Raw genomic sequence first — 19,561 nt, 5'->3', positions numbered from 1 at the left:
AACCTTTCCAACTGTTTCGTTGCAGGGGATTTAAATATGAAATCCCTGCTAAATTGTCTTGTACTGGATGGACATTACTTGAATAATAGTTATCAGGAAATGTATTGTTTCTTTGATTGTATGCTGGAATGCAATACATTTGAGTTAGACTGTGGAAAGTACATGTGTGTTTTGGTTCCTAGTGTTTGTGCTTGTGAAAGCTGCTGTATTTTGGTGTAGCATAGCTGATATATGCTTAACTGCATGGGAATCGCTTTTGTTGGGTGTAGCAAATGCCTGCTTTACAAGCTTGCCTGCGCTTGAAGCATTTTACCTCCATAAAGCTCTTGATCCAATAGGACTGAACCACCTATTGCTCTATTGGTCGAGTGCAATGTTGTAGTGCGCACAGGAAGCAAGTGACCTAGGACTTGTGTATAGTGCCTATTAGTATGGGCTTATAAGGGCTTTTGTATTCTTTGCCTTTTATTTTATAATTAGAAGCAATGATCTGTGAAGTTCACTTTCTCTTCATTTGCCACATCTTTTGTTTTTGCAATTATCCTGAGCAATGATTTCCATGAAAGAGAACTGGAAAGCTATGGGAAGTATTTAGTTATTCTGGGTGCATGCAGGACTCATTCCATCCAAACCACAAAACCGTGCACTTTGAGCTTGATGAAATTTTTTGAGTTAAATGACCATTTATCACCTAATTGAAAAACCTTGCAAACCAGCTTGACACATGTATCTCATGTTTTAGTTGAATTTACATATATTGAGGCTGATCTCATATATATAATATATATAATATCTATAGCTTCTTTTCACTTTTTAGTTGGAATTTATGAGACTGGGACAGGTTTGCCGTGGCTCCCAAGAAGCTGTTCTTTGCTGGAGGATAATGCCAGCGGCTTACACTTCAGTATTTTCTTCTTACCTTCAAAAGAGGCTCTGGTTTCTCCAATAGAGCAGAATAGAGAGCAGAGTAACAAACCTGCATTAAACTGAAAAAGTATCTTGAATACAGATATAAAGTAGGCAGGCAATACAGATGTTCTTAACCATATAAGCACAATTTAGTAATACTGGTTCATCGAGAGAAAGCAGCTCAGCAAAGTAAGATTATACTCAAATTATAACATTTGAATGTGATTGACTTCAGTCTGTACATTTATTCATTAATCTGTGAATGGTACTAATTGAAATTTTCTGGGTTTTGATATGCTCCTCTTTCTATTATCCTGACAGATTTGGTCATGTTTGCAGTGATTCGTTCTTCGTCGTGTTTGTGGCCGCATTTGGGACTGCCCCTGTAAAATCAGCGCTTTTAAAAGAGACAAGTTAGGAGAAGTGAGGGACATTCAACAACTAACCACTTTAACTGAAAATTTTAATCAATCTCAATCATGAAAGAATGATGCTGACGCATATAGTTAAAAAAACAATTTTTTTACAAGATTTACATTAAAGACAATCAACTGAATCAAGTTAATTAAAAGCTTTTTATAGGTGAACTTCCAACTAAATCTTTTGTTCATTTATATTGTTAGGAAGACAGCTTTAATAATTTGCCTTTGTAGATAGACTAGGTTGACCAAATTAATCATTTGATTGGGTTTGAGTATGATTTGGTGTCCTCATTTATCCTATTTTACTTGCACAAAATAGTATGAACTAACACAAAGTGGTCCAATTCGATATATTTGAATTAGGTGTTTAGAACTCATAGAAAGTGTTGAATTTCTGGAAAAGAGAAAAACTTCACTAACTTAATGTAATCTCAGTACGTGAGTCCTTATTTATAATAGAGGAAAATAATAGAGTTAAATTACAATTAAATTACCCTTATCCTATTTATACTTAAATTTTAACACTTTAAGATAAGTTTTAGCATAATTAAATTACTGAACATAAATAGAAGACTAATATAACTAAAACTCATTAAAACTGAAACTTTTTTGTGATACCTCTTTCTGTGAGACTACGATAAGATTCCACTATATTAATTTTGGCTCTATAAGACTTTTTACTGTGAGAGTCATGTAAGAGTCTTTCATATATTTTATGTTATTTGATAACAAAGAATCATCGAGAGAAGAAAATAAGAGAGAGAAGAGAGAAAACCACTTTCTGTCTTAATTAATAATTTTTCTCACATAAAATGATGAAATATTTTCATCAAAATTTTAAAATATTATTAATTTTCTTTTCTTTTTCATTTTTCACGTGTATCCAAATAAAAAGATCCATATTTTCTCTTTTTTTTTTTTTTTTTTAATGTAGGCGGTGCAATGGCGAGTGAGTTCTTGTTGGTTTTACCATGAAAAAAATGAAGCCAGCCAAGGAAGTAAAAAACGGTTACATACCCACAAAAGAAACCAAAGGGGGCAATTGCATATTTCTTTGATCTGTATTCATTAGTTATAATTAAGTTGTTCACAGCTTCAATAAATATTTTGGAGGTGCAACTTGCAAGAAACCCATTTTCAAAAGGAAACAGAAGGAACGCATTTGCACACTCAGCTCCAGTATTTTCATGTCAGATGCATCGCTGGCCGCCATAGATTGTTCACCAAACCTGGTACCAGAAATTTAAATCTCAGTCGCACCTCTCGATGAATCAATAGGATGATAATTGATAATTCTGTCCCGACACATATTTTGGTATGTTAAAGTTAGGTCTACGCTTATTCAAGTTAGGGCAATTATATAGCTTCTTTATGTTGGGTGCAGGCTCATCTATGGTGCTAGGTGCCTGCTTTGATCCAGAATTTTTCTAATCTTTGCTACTGTTTTTGAGTTCCATTTCATGAATCAGAATCAGTACTTTGAGATCCAATCAAATCTTTGTTAGAACAATGGAGATTTTAGTTTTTGTACACGCTTATCCATCTCCAACGGGTTGTTCTGAAACTCAACCACTTTAACTGCACAACCAACTCAGATTACCGTTCTGGGTTGTACAGAATTCAACTACTCGTTCCAGAGAATTTATGTTCTGCCTGGAATTTATGAGGCCGAATTACTTGCTCCGTGTATTCAACTGAACCACCTGTATTGAGGTATTCTCTCTCTTCCTCTCATCTTCCCCAGTTTGAGCTATTGTCTGTTTTCATGATTTGAAAGACCTGGTTGTGTATTTCTTCTAGCAGACCACATTCCTCTGCGTCGAACCTCGTCCACCAATCCATTGCTGCCTGGAAACGAATCTCAACTGCCCACCAATCTCTTTTTCTCCATTCTCAGTTGCAAGCTCGGATTCCCATGCTTACAGGGATGAGATGACTAATGACAATTGACAATGCCCGTTCAGCTCTGGACAACTCTGATACTTTCACTTAAACAAATCCGAAAAAATAAAGAGACATTATTGCGATTTTGGCTTTTCCCACTCTTTAGTCACCTTCTTGTTTCTTCTGCTCCATGAAATAAAACTCACTGAAAGGCGTTTTGTAGACTGAAATCTGAGTTGACTGAGTTAACACATTCGTCGTATGGTGGGTCTGGAATCATTATTTTCTACTCTTTCTTTGTTTTTATTGCTCCAGTGTAATGGATTCAAAACGGAACAAATGATTTTGAAACAGATTCACGGGACGCCATCCATGTGCACATTGAAAGTGTCATCAGAGAGGTAGGAGAAGCTTTGGTCCCAAGTTGTTATCATATGAGAACTACAGCAACAGATTTCGATTTTTAGCGTTTTTTTTTTCCCTCAAAACCATCTCCATTTACGGTTGTTGTAATTGAAGGCTAATAAATTTTTTATGGAGTCTTCGGATTTTAAAGAGAGGCTTTAAACTGCTATTGAATTTCATACCTGACTATTTTGCTGATAATTGACGCGTTCTCCCGCTTAAAAGGAGTTAAAAGCAGCATTGATAGACCTCGCAATCTGCTTCCATGTCTTTTCTACAGTCATCACAAAAACAGATGAAGCCTTCAAATAAAAAAGGAACAACCATGAGAGCACCATTTACTTCTCGACCTAACAAGACCCAGAAGCAGTCGAAAGCATCTGGGTTTCTCTTGCCATTTCTGCATCTTATATCCACATAAAGCCATTAACGAGTTTTAGTTCTATACCAATAAAATATAGGAAAAGCAGGTCGAGAGGAGAAGGGAAGGCGTTACTAGAATTGCTTGGACTAGTATTTATCTGTCTCAGTCCCTTCGTCATTTACTGGAACTGGGAAACGACTAAAAGGAGATCTGCAGGGTGCATATACGCTAGCAGGATGAGCACCGGTTCCACTCCAACCTTGCATTCATGACCTCAATAAATGATTTACCAGCTGTGTGTTCGTTCGTCCCTTTAATAAGGTGAAGAAGGGTTGATTATTTAAGTTCATTTGCATGTTCTTGTGTTCAAGGTCAAGTGGAGCAGAACAGAGGTGACTTGGGCTGTGACCAAGTTTTCATGTCTGGAAGATGACAAAGCTTTTGCTCAAGATCTTGTTGTGCCTTTGCTTATCGAGAGTAACCCAAGGTTCTTTCTTCTTTACTCTTTTCCTCTTGTGTTTTGGAGAACCGGTTTGGAGAGATTATGTAGGACTAGAGAGGCGATTGAGTCATGTATTCTCGCGGTTGTTTCTGCTGTTCTCGCTTTCCAAGTTTCCCTTGTCGCTTTGGTGACCATTTCCTGCATTTTTCTCCTGGTTATCAATAACAAATTTCCTTTTTGATGGTCTTTGGAATCGGCTATCTAGTCTCCATTTGCAGTACTTGCTTACGACCCATCCCAATGAAGTAAAAAAGAAATGAAGAAAAGATGGAACTTCCTCTTTCAAATTCTTTTATGCTTGCACACTCAATGTCATCTATTGTTCAGAGATTGTGCCAACACTCCGTATCATCCTTTTCATTCAGTGCTGTTCTCTGTGCCATCCTCTGTTTTCCGCGTTGTCGTATTAGTCCAATACAAGACAAAAACAAAGCAGTGAACGAAATTGCAAAAATGGTTTTCTTCCTTTTATTCTTCTGTCGAAAATCATGACCAGGGTTTCTTCTTTTCTCTTTGTCCCTCACAATGCTCTTACTTAGCCAGGTTCATGTGACAATGCTGCAGGGAGAGGTTTCAAGCATCCATTCCTGGAGAGGGCAAGCTCGTTCGGTGGCGATGAAAAGGCGTATGACTACATAATCGTTGGCGGAGGAACTGCCGGGTGTCCTCTGGCAGCCACTCTCTCTCAGAAATTCCGTGTGTTGTTGCTGGAGAGAGGGGGGTCGCCATATGGAAACCGCAACGTCTCGTATATGCAGAACTTCCACATCTCTCTGGCGGACACCGCCGAGCAGTCGCCGGCTCAGACCTTCATTTCCACCGACGGGGTCATAAATGCGAGAGCTCGAGTCTTGGGAGGTGGCACATGTATAAATGCTGGCTTCTACACAAGGGCTAGCTCAAGGTCTGTTCTCTCCTTTGTTTCAATCCATTGGTTACTTTACTTTTTCCTAGAACAAGAATAGGCGGCACATGGTTCAAGATGAAGCGGGTTAGTTCTTGGTGGAGACAAAGTTTGCAATCTGGGAGTTTTGAATTTTGGAGATTCTGCTAGACAAGTTTCTAACGCAGAAGAAAGAAGATTAGGTGGTGAGGAAAAAGCAAGCTTTCACAGGAAAATGCTAATTCTGGTGAAGGATAGGGTAATAAATACCATTAATCAGCTGAATAGACTATCGGCATTTTTCTTTCGTCTCGCTTGATAAACAAATTATTCACGAGTAGATGTTACATCTCATTGATGGCTCATCTAGTTTGCCGTAGATTAAGCCTATTATGGCTGAAAGTTGGTTGTTGTTAGGGGCACCTCGTTTTCTTGTTTCCAGTTGTGGAAAAGCAGAGAGCAGATTGCCAACTACCAGGTTTTAGTGTTTTCTATGTCAGCTTACAATTACATATTCCTTAGATTTGTTTAACAGACAGAGAGCTGCATCAATTTCAGCTTTTTTATTTGGCTGTGGTGAACAGAAATTACTAGATCTGTAATAAGTTCAATATGGGCGCATCCGTAGGACCCAAGAATGGCAGCCATAGAAGTCAAGCTCCAGTAATTTCCATTTCATCTCATCTTGATCTTGTCAAGTGCTCCCGCAGGTACGTAAGGGACGCGGGCTGGAACGCCGAGTTGGTAAACGAGTCTTACCCCTGGGTTGAGAAGCAAATAGTTCATTGGCCTGACCTCGCGCCTTGGCAACAGGCTTTCAAAGATGGCCTTCTCCAAGCAGGGATCTCGCCCTTCAATGGTTACACCTATGATCATTTGTATGGAACTAAGGTCGGGGGCACCATCTTCGGTAAACATGGGTTTCGGAACACTGCCGCCGACCTCCTCTCTGCTGGGAATCCTGCAAATCTTCAAGTCTTACTTCATGCCTCTGTCCAGAAAATCTTGTTTGATAAAAGAGGTAGAATCTGGTTTCCAGTTCATATGGGTGCGGGGTTTTAATCGAGAATTAACCTGATAAAATAAAGTGTATTTGCAGGGAGGAAGCCAGCGGCCATTGGAGTTGTTTTCAAGGACGAAAATGGGAAGTTGCACAAAGTTTTCTTGTCAAATCGGTTTAAGAGTGAGGTGATTCTTTCATCAGGTGCCATTGGAACACCGCAGCTGTTGATGCTAAGTGGCGTCGGGCCTGAGACGGAATTGAGGAGGATGAAGATTCCAGTCGTCCTAGAAAACAATTTTGTGGGGAAGGGGATGTCTGATAATCCCATGAACACCATCTTCATCCCCACTAAGAAACCAGTGGTACAGTCGCTTATCCAGACGGTTGGGATCACAAAATTGGGTTCCTATATAGAAGCCAGCAGCGGATTCGGCCAATCGCCAGACAGCATTCAGCGGAACCATGGGATCATGTCTGCTGAGGTTTGTCTCTATTGCTCTCCTACATGCGTCGAAATGTTCATCATTCATAACTCAAAAAATTCACGAATCCAAGATGGGTTTGTAAGAATGATTCTGTTTCGGCATCTGCTACCATGTTTTTGCCTGATGTGAGAAATAATTTTGATGTATCAGATTGGTCAGCTGTCTACTGTTCCTCCAAAGCAGAGGACCCGAGAAGCCATTGATGCTTACAAGGAACTCAAAAAAGATATTCCATACGAGTTGTTCAGAGGGGGTTTTATCTTGTCAAAAGTAGTTGGTCCGCTTTCAACTGGCCATCTTAGCCTCAACTCCACCAAGGTTGATGACAACCCTTCAGTCACCTTCAACTACTTCAGCCATCCAGAAGATCTGAGACGCTGTGTCAAAGGCATCAAGACAATGGAGAAGGTTGCACAGAGCAAACCCATCAAGGCGCTGATGGAAGACGATGAGTACACGATTTCCATGCTCCTTAACATGAGCGTTAAGGCCAATGTGAACTTCATCCCAAAGCACACCAACGATACTCAATCACTGGAACAGTTCTGCAAAGACACACTGATCACCATATGGCACTACCATGGCGGTTGCCATGTGGGGAAGGTGGTTGACAGCAATTATCGGGTCCTTGGTGTCAATAATCTTCGTGTAGTTGATGGATCGGTCTTTGTTGAATCACCTGGGACAAATCCTCAGGCCACTGTCATGATGTTAGGCAGGTAAGAGCATGCACTCCATTTCTTCTTCCTTGGCTCTGCACTGATGATGCATCTGGAGTTCCCAAATCAAATAAAACAAGTTGGACCTAATCTGAACTGCTGTGATTGGAATTTGCAGGTACATGGGATTGAAGTTGCTGAGAGAAAGACTAGGAAAAGCAGCTTGAGTGTAGTATAAGAAGCTGAATGGTTGTGTTCGTGTCAACTTGTCAGTCGGAGCATTACTAAGCCTTGGGCCAAAGCTTTGCAGAAAATACAAATATAAATAAGCCACTATATTGTCATGATTATTCATTAATTGGACCTTTCCTTTGTCCTCTTAACATTTTCTCTTGTAACAGTCTCTGTAGAGGGGGATCATTATCTTTTTGTCAGTCAAAATCTCGTTGGTTCTGATATTTGTCATGCTGTCTGTAAACCTGTGTAGAGAAATAGAATTATGAATAAGCCATTCTATTCTTCTGTATTTATCACCAACTTTTTGCAATTTGTTTTTCATTTGAACATAGAGGTGGCTGATGCCGGCACAACTGCAAAGCTGGGTACAAAGTTCATCCTCCCTAAATGATTAACCAATTTAGGAAGTTTTTTTTTTCCGACTAATAAATTCAAGATCTTTGTATTGTAACTATAAAAAGAAAGGAGACAAAAAGAAGTGGGTCGGTGGCATTCTTCGAGAGGTCAATATTCACCTCCGACACATCTTCCTGTGCTGTTGGCGAAAATAAAAGGTAACCCATGTTATGATGCTTTCTCTCAACTGCCTCTTTTCATTCAAAATATTAACTCTTACACCAAACTCAAGGTGAACACCGATGGTCAATTGTATCATCTTGCATCATCGTCCTATTAAGTAACTTCAGAATTGAACCGGTGGGAAGTGGGCTATACTTAATGAAGATGTCCGTTTACCGTTTAAACAATTGTCCGGTCCAGTTTCTGTTATACTGTTTGCAGTTTGCACTTGGCTCATTGTTGTGCAGTTGTCTCCATTGTCCCGACGAAAGCTCGCTGATTTCTCACCTTTGATAATTCGCTTCCCAATCTCATCGACTCAGATTTTCCTCAAGCTCGACAGCAGGCTGTTCTTCTATTGTAGAGGCTTCAATACGTGACAATGGAGCGAAACGTCCTCCCATGTACATGACAAGGTAAATCAAATACACGTAAAGAGGGAGAAGCGCGCGAGTTTATCGTAAAAGAGGTAGGGAGGGAGGAGAGGCCTATCCTTCTCTTCCCTTCTTTCTTCAAAGAATGTGTTGCATGGCTCCAATACATTAGAAAAACGATGGAAAGTTGTTAGTGTTTCGAAGTGTTGGACTTGGTGGGTCTTACAAGAATACAAAACACTGCTAGTTGGTAAGCACCTCTTTATATGTTCTGCATATGTTGTTTTCATCTTAAGATCCCTTAATTATCTAGCAAACCCCAAACACTAATTTGATCGTAAAACACCTTCTTTGTAAGGAGAGTTATGAAGTCATGAATCACTGGAAAGAACACCTGCCTGACTTACGGAGATGAGCACCTCTAACGGGATCCTGGTACGGAGAGAGATTCTCAAATCAACTTTCTTGCCTGGAAGAGCCAACCATGCCATTCATAGGATGCTCTTGGCTTCAGAAAATTTCTACAATTCGAAGATGGTGGGAGTTGGGTGGACAGGGTGGAGGGGATCAATCAAACGGAATTATCCAACCCTTTGCAAGTAAAAAACCGGCAGCAGCAATCATGTATCTGAGATTACCCCATGGAATATTGATGCAGACAATGCAAGACCAGCTTTTTAGTTCTCTCCGCTTTGACAGACCATGTTATCACTTCTTTTTGCAGGAACAGGAAGATCGAGTGTAAATAGACTTTTTTACATTAGATGACCGCATAGTTGCCATTTACATATACACCCACATAGAATAGAACAGTATTAAAGCTGCAAGCCTTATCCACAATCTGTTTTACTCTGCAGTCTTCCTCATTTAAAAAGCAAAAGAGATCTAATCAATCACTAAAAAGAAAAAAGAAAAAAAGGTGCATACCAACCACAAACTGGAGAAACCGGCATAAAATATCCCGAGATATCCTCCCTTAGTGCTGTGCCCATTGGATTGTCTTAGGATCAATTCCTTCCTTCACCAACTCATACAATGGGCTCATGTCCCTCAGCCTCTCCACATTCTTCACCGTCAGGTCTACAGCTAGGTCAACCTCACGTTCAGTTGTGAACCGTCCCATCCCGTATCTGATGGACGTGTGGGCCATATCCTCTTCCACACCTAAGGCCCGCAACACATAAGATGGCTCCAAGCTGGCACTAGTACATGCACTTCCACTGGAAACTGCCACCTCTTTCAAGCCCATCAACAAACTCTCCCCCTCCACATAGGCATATGACAAATTCAGATTCCCCGGATACCTGTGTTCCATTGAGCCGTTGACTACAACCCCATCAAGCTTAGAACAGATGCCATTAAGAAGGCGTTCCTGCAACTTGGAAATTCTTCTTGTATCATATTCCATCTCCTCCATTGCCAATTCACATGCAGCTCCCATTCCAACAACCAATGGTGTGGGTACAGTGCCACTTCGAATACCACGCTCCTGCCCACCACCACTCATCTGTGGTTCAACACGCACCCTGGGCCGTCGCCGAATGTAAAGTGCTCCAATCCCTTTGGGACCATAAATTTTGTGACCAGAAAGGGACATTAAGCTTATATTCATCTTCTCTACATCAAGCAGAATTTTCCCCAGAGCTTGTGCTGCATCTGTATGGAAAGGCACATTACGTGCTTTGCAAATTTGACCTATCTCTTCCAACGGCTGAATTACACCAATCTCATTATTAACAGCCATGATAGAAACCAAGCCTGTGTCGGGTCGGAAGGCTGCATTTAGCTGATCAAGATCAATAAGTCCATCTTTCTTGACAGGAAGGTATGTCACGTCAAAGCCCTCTTGTTGGAGTCTGCGGCACGAATCAAGTACACACTTGTGCTCAGTCTGGGATGTGATGACATGCCGTTTTTTGTCCTTGTAGAAGTGCATGACTCCCTTGACTGAGATATTGTTTGACTCGGTTGCACCAGAAGTGAATATAATCTCCTTGGGGGAAGCATTTATGAGGGAGGCAACATGGCTTCGTGCTTCATCTACAGCAAGATCAGATTCCCAACCAAAGAGGTGGTTGCGTGAATGAGGATTACCATAACGGTGGCAGAAGTAGGGGAGCATGGCATCAAAGACACGTGGATCAACAGGAGTTGTAGCCTGCATGTCGAGGTAGATGGGTCGAGCAGAAATCTCCACACCTTTCATGAAGATAGTGGTGCCATCATCAGGAGGTAAAGTGTTGACTTCAGGAGAAAAGGGAGATGGTGGAGTTGGTGAAGGAGTTGCATATGATGCAGCAATGGAGAAAGAACGAAGGAAGCGAGATCGCAGACATGGTGCAATAAGTTTTGATACAAGAAGCTTTGTGGTGGCCATCATGGACTAAGGATTCAAATTTGTATGACGCTGATGTTTCGAAGTCCTACTAAACCAAATTTTTTTTATAAATATAGCCTGGCTTGTTTAATCCTGCCACAGAAAATAGTTGGAACATTATCAAAACATTCAGTGATAGTTTACAGAACAGTTAAGAATCTACATAAATGATGTGCTATCAACAGAATCGCTGACTACATAATTATTACATAGTTTAAGAAATCGAGCAGGAAGAAAAGAACAAACTACATCCCCGGAACACTCCCACCAACATAATCATAAAAAAAAAAAAATACTCACAATAAACAAGCATCACCAAAACAAACTCAACCAATTACTAATTGATTAGCGTTATGTTACCTAATCAATAATCTCCTCACAATTACTCCATTTGATGAAACATACCAAAATCCCCTTACATGTGTATCCAAACACATACCAGCAGTGGCAGCACGAAAAAGATAATTCTCAATCCATACCATTAATATTATGCAAACCTTCATGAATGAGGTTGTGGCTCATTAATTGTTTCATGTTCAACTTCATGTCCTTATGACATTTGTTGTTTTTCCCGGTGCCAAAGAGTCCCAACGATGACCAGAAGCAGACCATATGTCAAACATACTTTGTGGCAGTAAATGACAGCTACTTTGATTTTCCACGAAAAACACATGAACCCAGGAAGGGAAGTTTGTCATAGTTCATGAAGGTTGTGGTTCATTAAACGTTCCATGTTCACTTTCATGCCATATGGAAATTGTTGTTTTTCCCTGTGCCACAAAGTTCCCAAATATGGCTTGAATAGACCATATGTTGGCCATTGAGCCAAGCCAAACTCGAACCTGCATATGTTCAAGTTTGGCTTGATCTAAATACTTCGAACTCGAACTCAGCCTTGAGCCTAAAATTAGAATCGAGCACGAGCCGGGTTCGAACTCCAACCTACATTTAAAACTACAAAAATAAAAAATTATAAAAATAAATAAAGAAAATATTGTAATGAACTTAGTACCATTGAAATGTAAACTATCACAGAGGAGTCCAAGACTTTGCAATGGAGTATACTAATGTATAATAATCAACTTAATAGACCTAGAAGAAAAAACAAATTGAGCCGAGCTCAAGTAAAAACAGAACTGAGCCAAGCTCAAACGGTTTGCGAACCGGTTTGCCTTGGTGTCACCTCTACATATGTTGAACATACATTGGCGGAAATAAATGGCAGCTAGCTTGTTTTTCCATATGAAAACAAGAATAAAGTTGAGTTTTCTATTAATAACTTACATTTTATATTAATATATTACATGTAGAATTCATCCCATTCCATGTCAGTAACAATGACCATTTTGGTATCCAACCCAAACCCCTACTGTCTATACTTTTGAAAACTGTCCTATATTTCCACTTCCATGTTCTCGTATGACTTACCATGTGATCCTTTGTATTAGTTGGAACCCTATTTACTCCAGCCGCCAGAATTTTATTTCCTTTCAGCACTACATCATACAGAAGATCCAACATCACCTAATCTTCCTCATCCATCCTGCATATAACTGCCTTTGACTGTCCAGTTTCAACTCATTTACAATTCAACCATCTGTAATAATTTGTATGCAATATTAAAATTAAAAGGGTTCTCGATAAAGATAAATCATGACATGAACATGGTAGGGCCTTAATAATAATAATCCAGGATCCAACAAAAAAATACTATGATAAGAGGTAATGCGATAAACAGAATCCAACACCTTAACTTACATTTCCTTCTATTAGTCAAAGTTACTACCCACCAGTTCCATGTCAGGGTTTAACCTTCATGGAGGCAAATTGACTTGCATTTCTGCACAAAGACTACTACTACTTTGCTGGGTGGAAAGCCTCATTGCCCGTTTTACAATATAAGTATAAGACTTTTCAGAAAGCATAAAAAAACAGTAAAAGGAAGAAAACAAGTAAGACGGTCTCCATTCTTTTAGAGCAATCTAAGAGCCCGAGAATGGCACGATCCACAGAATGTCAATTCTCGTATTTAGAGGTTACCCAATCATTCAAGTAAAGAAGAAGATCAAAGAGGAATATATTCCACCTGTAAGAATTAAACTTTAGAAACTCAAATAAGTTTTTAAAGTAATCGGCTCTGCCTTGTTTTTAATTCCCATCCATTTGCTACTTTCTTTAGGAAGTTCAACTGAAGAGCCTAAACTCCACAAAGAGCACATAAAAGCTATAGAAGTCTTAATATGAAGCGTCATTTTTATTTGAAAATCTATTGATAATTCCATAGAGACATTAAAATTCCACACAAACATCAAAATTCCAGAAAACATCAAACATCAAACAGAGCCGACAAAAAATATTGCGAATAAAAAAAATAGACTTTTTTTTGTGAGTCCCCCGGCCAGTCATTCATTTCCGAACCAACATAATAATAATAACAAAATAAAAAGAAAGACAGGAACGGGGGTGGAAAGAAGCTTACCTAGAGATGAAGAAGAGACTGCTCAAGGAGAAATTTTAGGGTAGCTTGATACAAGAGACTGATGGTCGATTTTGATGATTTTACGGGTTGAAGGCAGACAGCGCCTGTGAACAGGCCATGTAAGGTTCCTAAAAACTGATCTTTCGAACCTGGAGTCTCTCTTGTGCTCGCAAGGGCACCGCCCTGGATAGGCCAGTTCCACCTTTGCCACGTGTGAATATCTAACAAAACCCTTAGTGGACAGCAATACTTCAGGGAGACGTACCCTGTGAGACTTCTCTACACCAGGAGTTATTTGCCAGCATAGTTTCTACCAGAGAATGCTGTTACGGTGAGACGCACCCGAGCAGCTCCAAACTGTTCTAAAATTCATTAGTTACATATAGATATATAACATTATATTGTTGTTTACTAGCAAAGAAAGCCGGATGGATGGGTAATAAAAATTAATTGAACAATAAACTAATCAAATTGGTAATGAATTTTTTAAATAAAAATAAAACATAAAATTAAATACCATTTTTATAAATTATAATTAAGAAATAAATAAATAAAATTATCGTGCATACAGGTTAAGTATTTAGATGAGTAAATAAAAGGATTAGCTGATTGATCCGTGGATGCTCGAGGAGTAATCATAATCAAATGTAACGTCTATATTTCTTCAAATACTTTTAGTCCTTTACTATCTGGGCAGTCGGAAGGATATTCATTAGTTTGTCTGCTAAAAAATAAGTAATAATAAAATTTAATAATTGAAGAACATATTCAATTTTTAATTTTAATAACCTAGAATTGACATGGGTAGATAATAACTACTAATAATAATAATTTTAGCAGGACGAGCATAATAAATATATAAATAAAATGTGGTGTACATTGCTTGTTAAATATGGGAAGTGGAGAAAAAAGAAGAAGCATATTGACACAATTGATTCCAAAAAGATATTGATGTTAGTACAAGCTTTAGATAAATAGATGAAAAATTAAACGTATTAAATGAAGAGAAAACATTTATGCCCTGTTAGTGGCCTTTATTGGAAATTTATATCCATAAAAAACTATAAATATTTTTCCTAGGATATACATTTTCAATAAACCTTCAAATAAAATTCTATTAGTGCCTTACTATGAAATTACATGAAAATTTTTAAAATTTTCCAAGGAAAATTAAATGGACCGATTAGAGTATTTTTAAGGGAAATAAATAGAAATTAATAATCAGTATTGTCCATTACCATACATATTCAAAAAAACATTAGTAAAATAAAAAGTCAAACACAAAATTTTAATTTTTTTTACCTAAAAACAAATTGATCTCGTTGAACTCAAATCGGATCACTAATAAAAAAAATAGAGTCAATGGAATAGAAAAAGTTAAAGACACATACAACAAAAAAGAGTCCCTACAAAATCAGTATGACTTAGTAGGCATTAACCCAAACAAAATTTGTTCCATACTCTTCTAAAATATAAAATAAAAAATAAAAACTATTGTACTCATATCAAACTAGTAACTCAAAGCATTATTTATGTCAATGTAATCCAATCATACTCATATCAAACATTTATTGGAAGCCGGTAGGAGAATAACACCATTGTAAAAGTAGGGTTGTCTTAGGATAGTGAGTTATTTTTTGTCAATGTTGGTTTAGTTAAGGGTTCACTAAGTCATTATGGGTGTTTCTCCCTATAGTAGTTCATTAACTAACTTAGGGGGGTTAGTCAACTTGATGTAGGAGATGAACTTTAGCTGCATTACTCAGTTCATCTCCTGACGTCGTTAGTGGAGTGCCAGACTTCATGTCATCTCGATGACTAAGATGAAGCAGAACATCATCTCCACGTTATAATTTATGGAATCTAGTTTTCGACCATTTTTGCCAATCATCCAGATGAAGTAAACGCCGGGGTTCGAACTCTCAATGTTTTTTTTTTCCTCTCTCTCCCCGCACCCCCGCACCCCGCACCCCCCTCTCTTGCTCTCTTCTCATTTTCATGTTTTTCTCCCTCTCTCCTGCACCCCCTCTCTCGTCTCCCTGTGCCCCCAACGTCTCTGCTCCCTCTCTTCTCTCATACTCGCTCTCCAGCCTCCATCTCTCGGTCTTCTCCTCTTCATTTTGTTTGCCTTCCCTCCCGCACCCCCTCTCTGGTCTCCGTGCTTCCCTCTCTTCTCTCGAACTCGCTCTCTGGTCTCTGTCTCTCGGTTCTCCCTCTCTCTTATCCCTCTCGGTCTCCATCTCTTCTCTCTCTCTCTTCTCCCTTTCGGTCTCCCACTTCCTTCTCCCTCTCGCTATTATCTTTTCTCCCAAAATACCTTCTGATTTCGTTCTATTTCCCCCATTTCGATTTCCATTTTTTTTTATTTCGACATTTGAGCATCAATTGCTTAATTTCTACTTCGATTAGGCATCGATTTCCCCATTCGGCTTTGATTTCACCTTTCGGCTTCGGTTTTCTCCAAATTTCAGAAGGTATAACTAAACCCTAATTTTTTTCCCGATTAAATTAGTGTTGTATTTGATTTAATTTTAGTTTCAATGCCTAATTTGGGTTATTTGGATGTGCCGACTATGAGAGTGTCACTGATCAGGAAGCATTGGAAGGTAATCTGAAACTAAATGCTCAATTATTGACTATTGATTTCAATTGGTCAGAGAATTTTGAAACAATATCGTTGATGTTGCCTATAGTGAAAGAGAAGGGACAATGAATGGATGGGGAATAGTGAATTTAACGCTTAAATGGACATTTTTTATTATTTTTTTTAAACTGGGTTTGAGAACAGTGAATTTAACAATTGTGTTTTGTTCGTTGCAGTAAGTTCCACTCGGCTATTACGACCACAAATCTAAAAGTTGAAGCAGAACGGCTTACACTAGAGCGAAAGTTGTAATTGCGAAATAAAAACAATTGTAAAAAAAAAAAAATGTTCTGTAAGCGGATCATGTCGACTGTTGGGTGTCAAAAATCTTGTGGAACCAAAACTAAATCTGATGAAACTTAAAATTTCAGTTTTGAAAATATACCTCAATAAAATTAATTATTTGTGTAGTAATAATGTTTGTTTTACCTAATTTAATGTTTAAGTATTATATTTTAATTAAGAATACTATTACAAGTTACTAATTCTCTTATTTTCCATATTTTTCTCATTTGGGGGCACTAACACTGGAAACTGTTTTCAAGTGCACATGAACTCGTCCACACTAACACCCAGTTTGAAGATGAAGTTTATGTCCATGAATGAAATGAAGATGAAGATGAACTTTATATTTTGTGTTTGTTGACTAACCCCCTCAGAGTGCGCTCTAGCGTAAGCCTTTCATGGAAGGTGAGGGAAAGATGTCTTACCTTTTGCCTCATCTGCACACCGGTTGGGCCGTGGACCAGGCCGTCCTCGCCGGGGAAGAACGCCTGGTCATTAATCGCTTCGGTCATGACTGGGATGAAACCTGTATGCAGGTAGTTATTACCATCCTTTTTCTCCATTCCTTTTTTAATGTTTTGGTTTTGAAAGGAGTAAATACCTTGGCAGAGATATTTTTAAAATCTTTCAAATTTCTTAATCCTAGGTTCTTGGTTTCCTATGTATAGTTGTTGTAACCCTGAGCAATTTGTTGACGTAAACCCTTGAAATTCAACGACCAGAACCCCTGATAGATGGTCCTTGATTGTGGTCTTTTAGATAGGTTATTAGACTGGATGTGGAAAACGTTGTGAAATTTCACCGTCAGTTAACGAGTTTACAAGTTATGTATTGCCTTTAATTGATCAATAATTAATGATGTCCAACTTAGTTATTCTTCTTGTTATTATATTTTTGGATTGTTAGTTTTTTTATTTGCTTGAATATGAGGCAAGTTTTGATTCAATATTTGTACCGATGAATTTGACCAGTTGCTGTTGCTAGCTGTTCTCTTTCTCTTCACACTTTAGTTGGTCTCACATTGTTAAAACAAGTAAGGACATTTGGTATTACTGATGCCAGTGTCAATTGAGTGCATGATGCTGTGTAAATCAAAGGCTAACAAATATCTATGGAATGTTCTTTGACCAAATATCTTTGTCAATTTCCTTCTGTTTGAGTCCTATGGCATTTGTCTATGAGAATCCTACATCACAAGAAAGAGCAACATGAATTTTCAGTCAAACTTCTTCTGACCTTTTGACCTTTTTGTGGGTGAGCTATTCCACAGCGGATATGGTAATGTGTGTGTGCTTTGGTAATTCTAGAAAATATATGTCTATAATTTCTAAAATTTAGGCTAGAAATGATTTTGTTGCTTGCTTGCCAATCTAATTGGCATTAATTGTGGGTTTGGGCATCTTTGATTGCGAGTTTGGAACTATCTAACTTGGGTTACCTCTGTAGTAATATGTTTGTCATAGTGAAATTTCTCCTTTCTTCTTCTCGTGTTGATTAGGTTATTTTGCAAAATAGTGTTATAATTTTGTGTTCGTTTTGTTTCCCCCTGTTCCAATTTGATTTTTGCATATATGATGTCGATGGAATTATAATGCCTTTATTGATTTCCATAAGATAGGCACTAGGTTGTAATTTTGTTCTTGGATTTTGTTCATGTGTTCACTTCCAAGGGGCACAAGAACAGGTGTTTCCTGCATCTCTGCTACAACTTTTCATACATTTGTACATTGCCCTTACTTTCCATAAATTATTTCTTGGGTAACAAGTAACTTCTTCATCAATGTAGTCATTATGAAGAGAATGCTTACTCTTGTGCATAACTACTCGGGGGAGTCAACGTGCATGTATATATATATGTCTCATTTTAGTTGATGTTTTGTTACTATTTTGCTTGAAAGTATCTGTTAAGGGTTTTGGTTCAGATGTGATTTCCTTGTTTATTATTTTCTGTAGATGGATGAAGTTTTAGCTTCAGTTGCAGAGACAATCAAGAACTTTGCAGTGATTTATTTAGTTGATATAACCGAGGTACTTGACTTCAACACTATGTATGAGCTGTATGACCCCTCGACAATCATGTTCTTCTTCCGGAACAAGCATATTATGATTGATCTGGGCACCGAAAACAACAATAAAATCAACTGGGCTCTCAAAGATAAGCAAGAGTTCATAGATATTGTTGAGACTGTCTACAGTGGAGCAAGGAAAGGTCATGGTCTGGTCATTGCTCCCAAAGATTACTCAACCAAGTACCGTTACTGATTCTGTTGCTAGGAATCTAGTCCCTCTAATGGCTGAACTAGACCCCAAAACATTTTATGTTCATATATTTCTGAAAGGTTTGAATCACTACTAGACTATTATAGTACGAGATTTCTAGAACTGCACAAACTGAATTTATTATTGACTTGTTACTGTCCTCCGACTCAGAATGTCAATAGTGTGATCGTTTGCTAGCACCGAAATGTGGGATGGCTGCTGGGCTCATTTTACTTAGGTTTAGTTCTCCTGAATTAAGACTGTTGCTAGGCACAAACAAGTGGTATTATTAGGTACTTTGCTTGAGGCTCATAAAACCTCAGATTTCGCAAGAGAGTAGTTTGAAAGCAGACTAACATGCAGAAAACTGGCAAAGCTACGGCTGCATAAGATTTCCTGTTTTTGAAATTTGTAGTCGAGCTGCTATTTCACAGATTTTTAAATTTTTAGAAGATAATGCTAAAAACATCTTAAAAATATATTTTAGAAGATACTTTGCTTGAGGCTCATAAAACCTCGGATCTCGAAAGAGAGTAGTTTGAAAGCATACTAACATGCAGAAAACTGGCAAAGCTACAACTGCATATGATTTCCTACTTTTGAAATTTGTAGTCGAGCTATGATTTCACAAATTTTTAAATTTTTAGAATAAATTACTAAAAACATCTAAAAAATATATTGCCCTAAGCGTTATCAACTATTGAGATATATTGCTTCCTTATGCAACAATTAGTTGTTGGTTTACAAGGAAGTGATTATAAGTTTTCAACGTTCATATGCCTTTGATCCAAAAGCTAGTAAATTGAGGTGGGTTAGTTCAAAATGAATTAGA

General features: G+C 38.3%; 3 protein-coding genes across 4 annotated transcripts; 2 read left to right on the top strand and 1 right to left on the bottom strand.

The window, feature by feature from the left end:
• Positions 1 to 4,261: 4,261 nt before the first annotated feature.
• On the top strand, positions 4,262 to 8,044 carry LOC137945690 (protein HOTHEAD-like). Its single transcript, XM_068791667.1, has 6 exons — positions 4,262 to 4,471; positions 5,051 to 5,390; positions 6,080 to 6,390; positions 6,469 to 6,854; positions 7,008 to 7,576; positions 7,695 to 8,044. Exons 1-6 carry the CDS (start codon positions 4,414 to 4,416, stop codon positions 7,741 to 7,743), a joined length of 1,713 nt encoding a protein of 570 aa, XP_068647768.1. The 5' UTR covers positions 4,262 to 4,413; the 3' UTR covers positions 7,744 to 8,044.
• A 1,353-nt stretch (positions 8,045 to 9,397) lies between these two features.
• LOC137945715 (cysteine desulfurase, mitochondrial-like) lies at positions 9,398 to 13,737 on the bottom strand. Of its 2 annotated transcripts, XM_068791702.1 has the most exons (3): positions 13,542 to 13,737; positions 12,491 to 12,659; positions 9,398 to 11,155 (listed from the first exon to the last, which is right to left on the bottom strand). In XM_068791702.1, the coding sequence occupies exon 3, from the start codon at positions 11,063 to 11,065 to the stop codon at positions 9,662 to 9,664; it is 1,404 nt and encodes a 467-aa protein (XP_068647803.1). In that variant the 5' UTR covers positions 11,066 to 11,155; positions 12,491 to 12,659; positions 13,542 to 13,737; the 3' UTR covers positions 9,398 to 9,661. The 2 variants fall into 2 exon arrangements, with proteins under 2 accessions (XP_068647803.1, XP_068647802.1); XM_068791701.1 differs by lacking the exon at positions 12,491 to 12,659.
• Positions 13,738 to 16,886: 3,149 nt separating this feature from the next.
• Positions 16,887 to 18,732, top strand: LOC137947021 (thioredoxin-like protein YLS8). Its single transcript, XM_068793315.1, has 2 exons — positions 16,887 to 17,006; positions 18,424 to 18,732. Exons 1-2 carry the CDS (start codon positions 16,887 to 16,889, stop codon positions 18,730 to 18,732), a joined length of 429 nt encoding a protein of 142 aa, XP_068649416.1.
• The last annotated feature ends 829 nt before the right edge of the window (positions 18,733 to 19,561 follow it).

The sequence above is a fragment of the Aristolochia californica genome, unplaced genomic scaffold, assembly GCF_029961685.1.
Source record: "Aristolochia californica isolate CCGP_79_NKW_82.1479 unplaced genomic scaffold, dmAriCali1.0.hap1 SCAF_12, whole genome shotgun sequence".
NCBI lineage: Eukaryota > Viridiplantae > Streptophyta > Magnoliopsida > Piperales > Aristolochiaceae > Aristolochia > Aristolochia californica.
This window is presented reverse-complemented; position numbering and strand designations above follow the sequence as displayed.

Coding starts and splice junctions, on each gene's coding strand:
- LOC137945690 (XM_068791667.1), top strand. CDS start 4,414: ATGACAAAGCTTTTGCTCAAGATCTTGTTGTGCCTTTGCTTATCGAGA. Junction 4,472..5,050: donor CTTATCGAGAGTAACCCAAG/GTTCTTTCTTCT, acceptor ACAATGCTGCAG/GGAGAGGTTTCAAGCATCCA. Junction 5,391..6,079: donor TACACAAGGGCTAGCTCAAG/GTCTGTTCTCTC, acceptor GTGCTCCCGCAG/GTACGTAAGGGACGCGGGCT.
- LOC137945715 (XM_068791702.1), bottom strand. CDS start 11,065: ATGATGGCCACCACAAAGCTTCTTGTATCAAAACTTATTGCACCATGT.
- LOC137947021 (XM_068793315.1), top strand. CDS start 16,887: ATGTCTTACCTTTTGCCTCATCTGCACACCGGTTGGGCCGTGGACCAG. Junction 17,007..18,423: donor GGGATGAAACCTGTATGCAG/GTAGTTATTACC, acceptor TATTTTCTGTAG/ATGGATGAAGTTTTAGCTTC.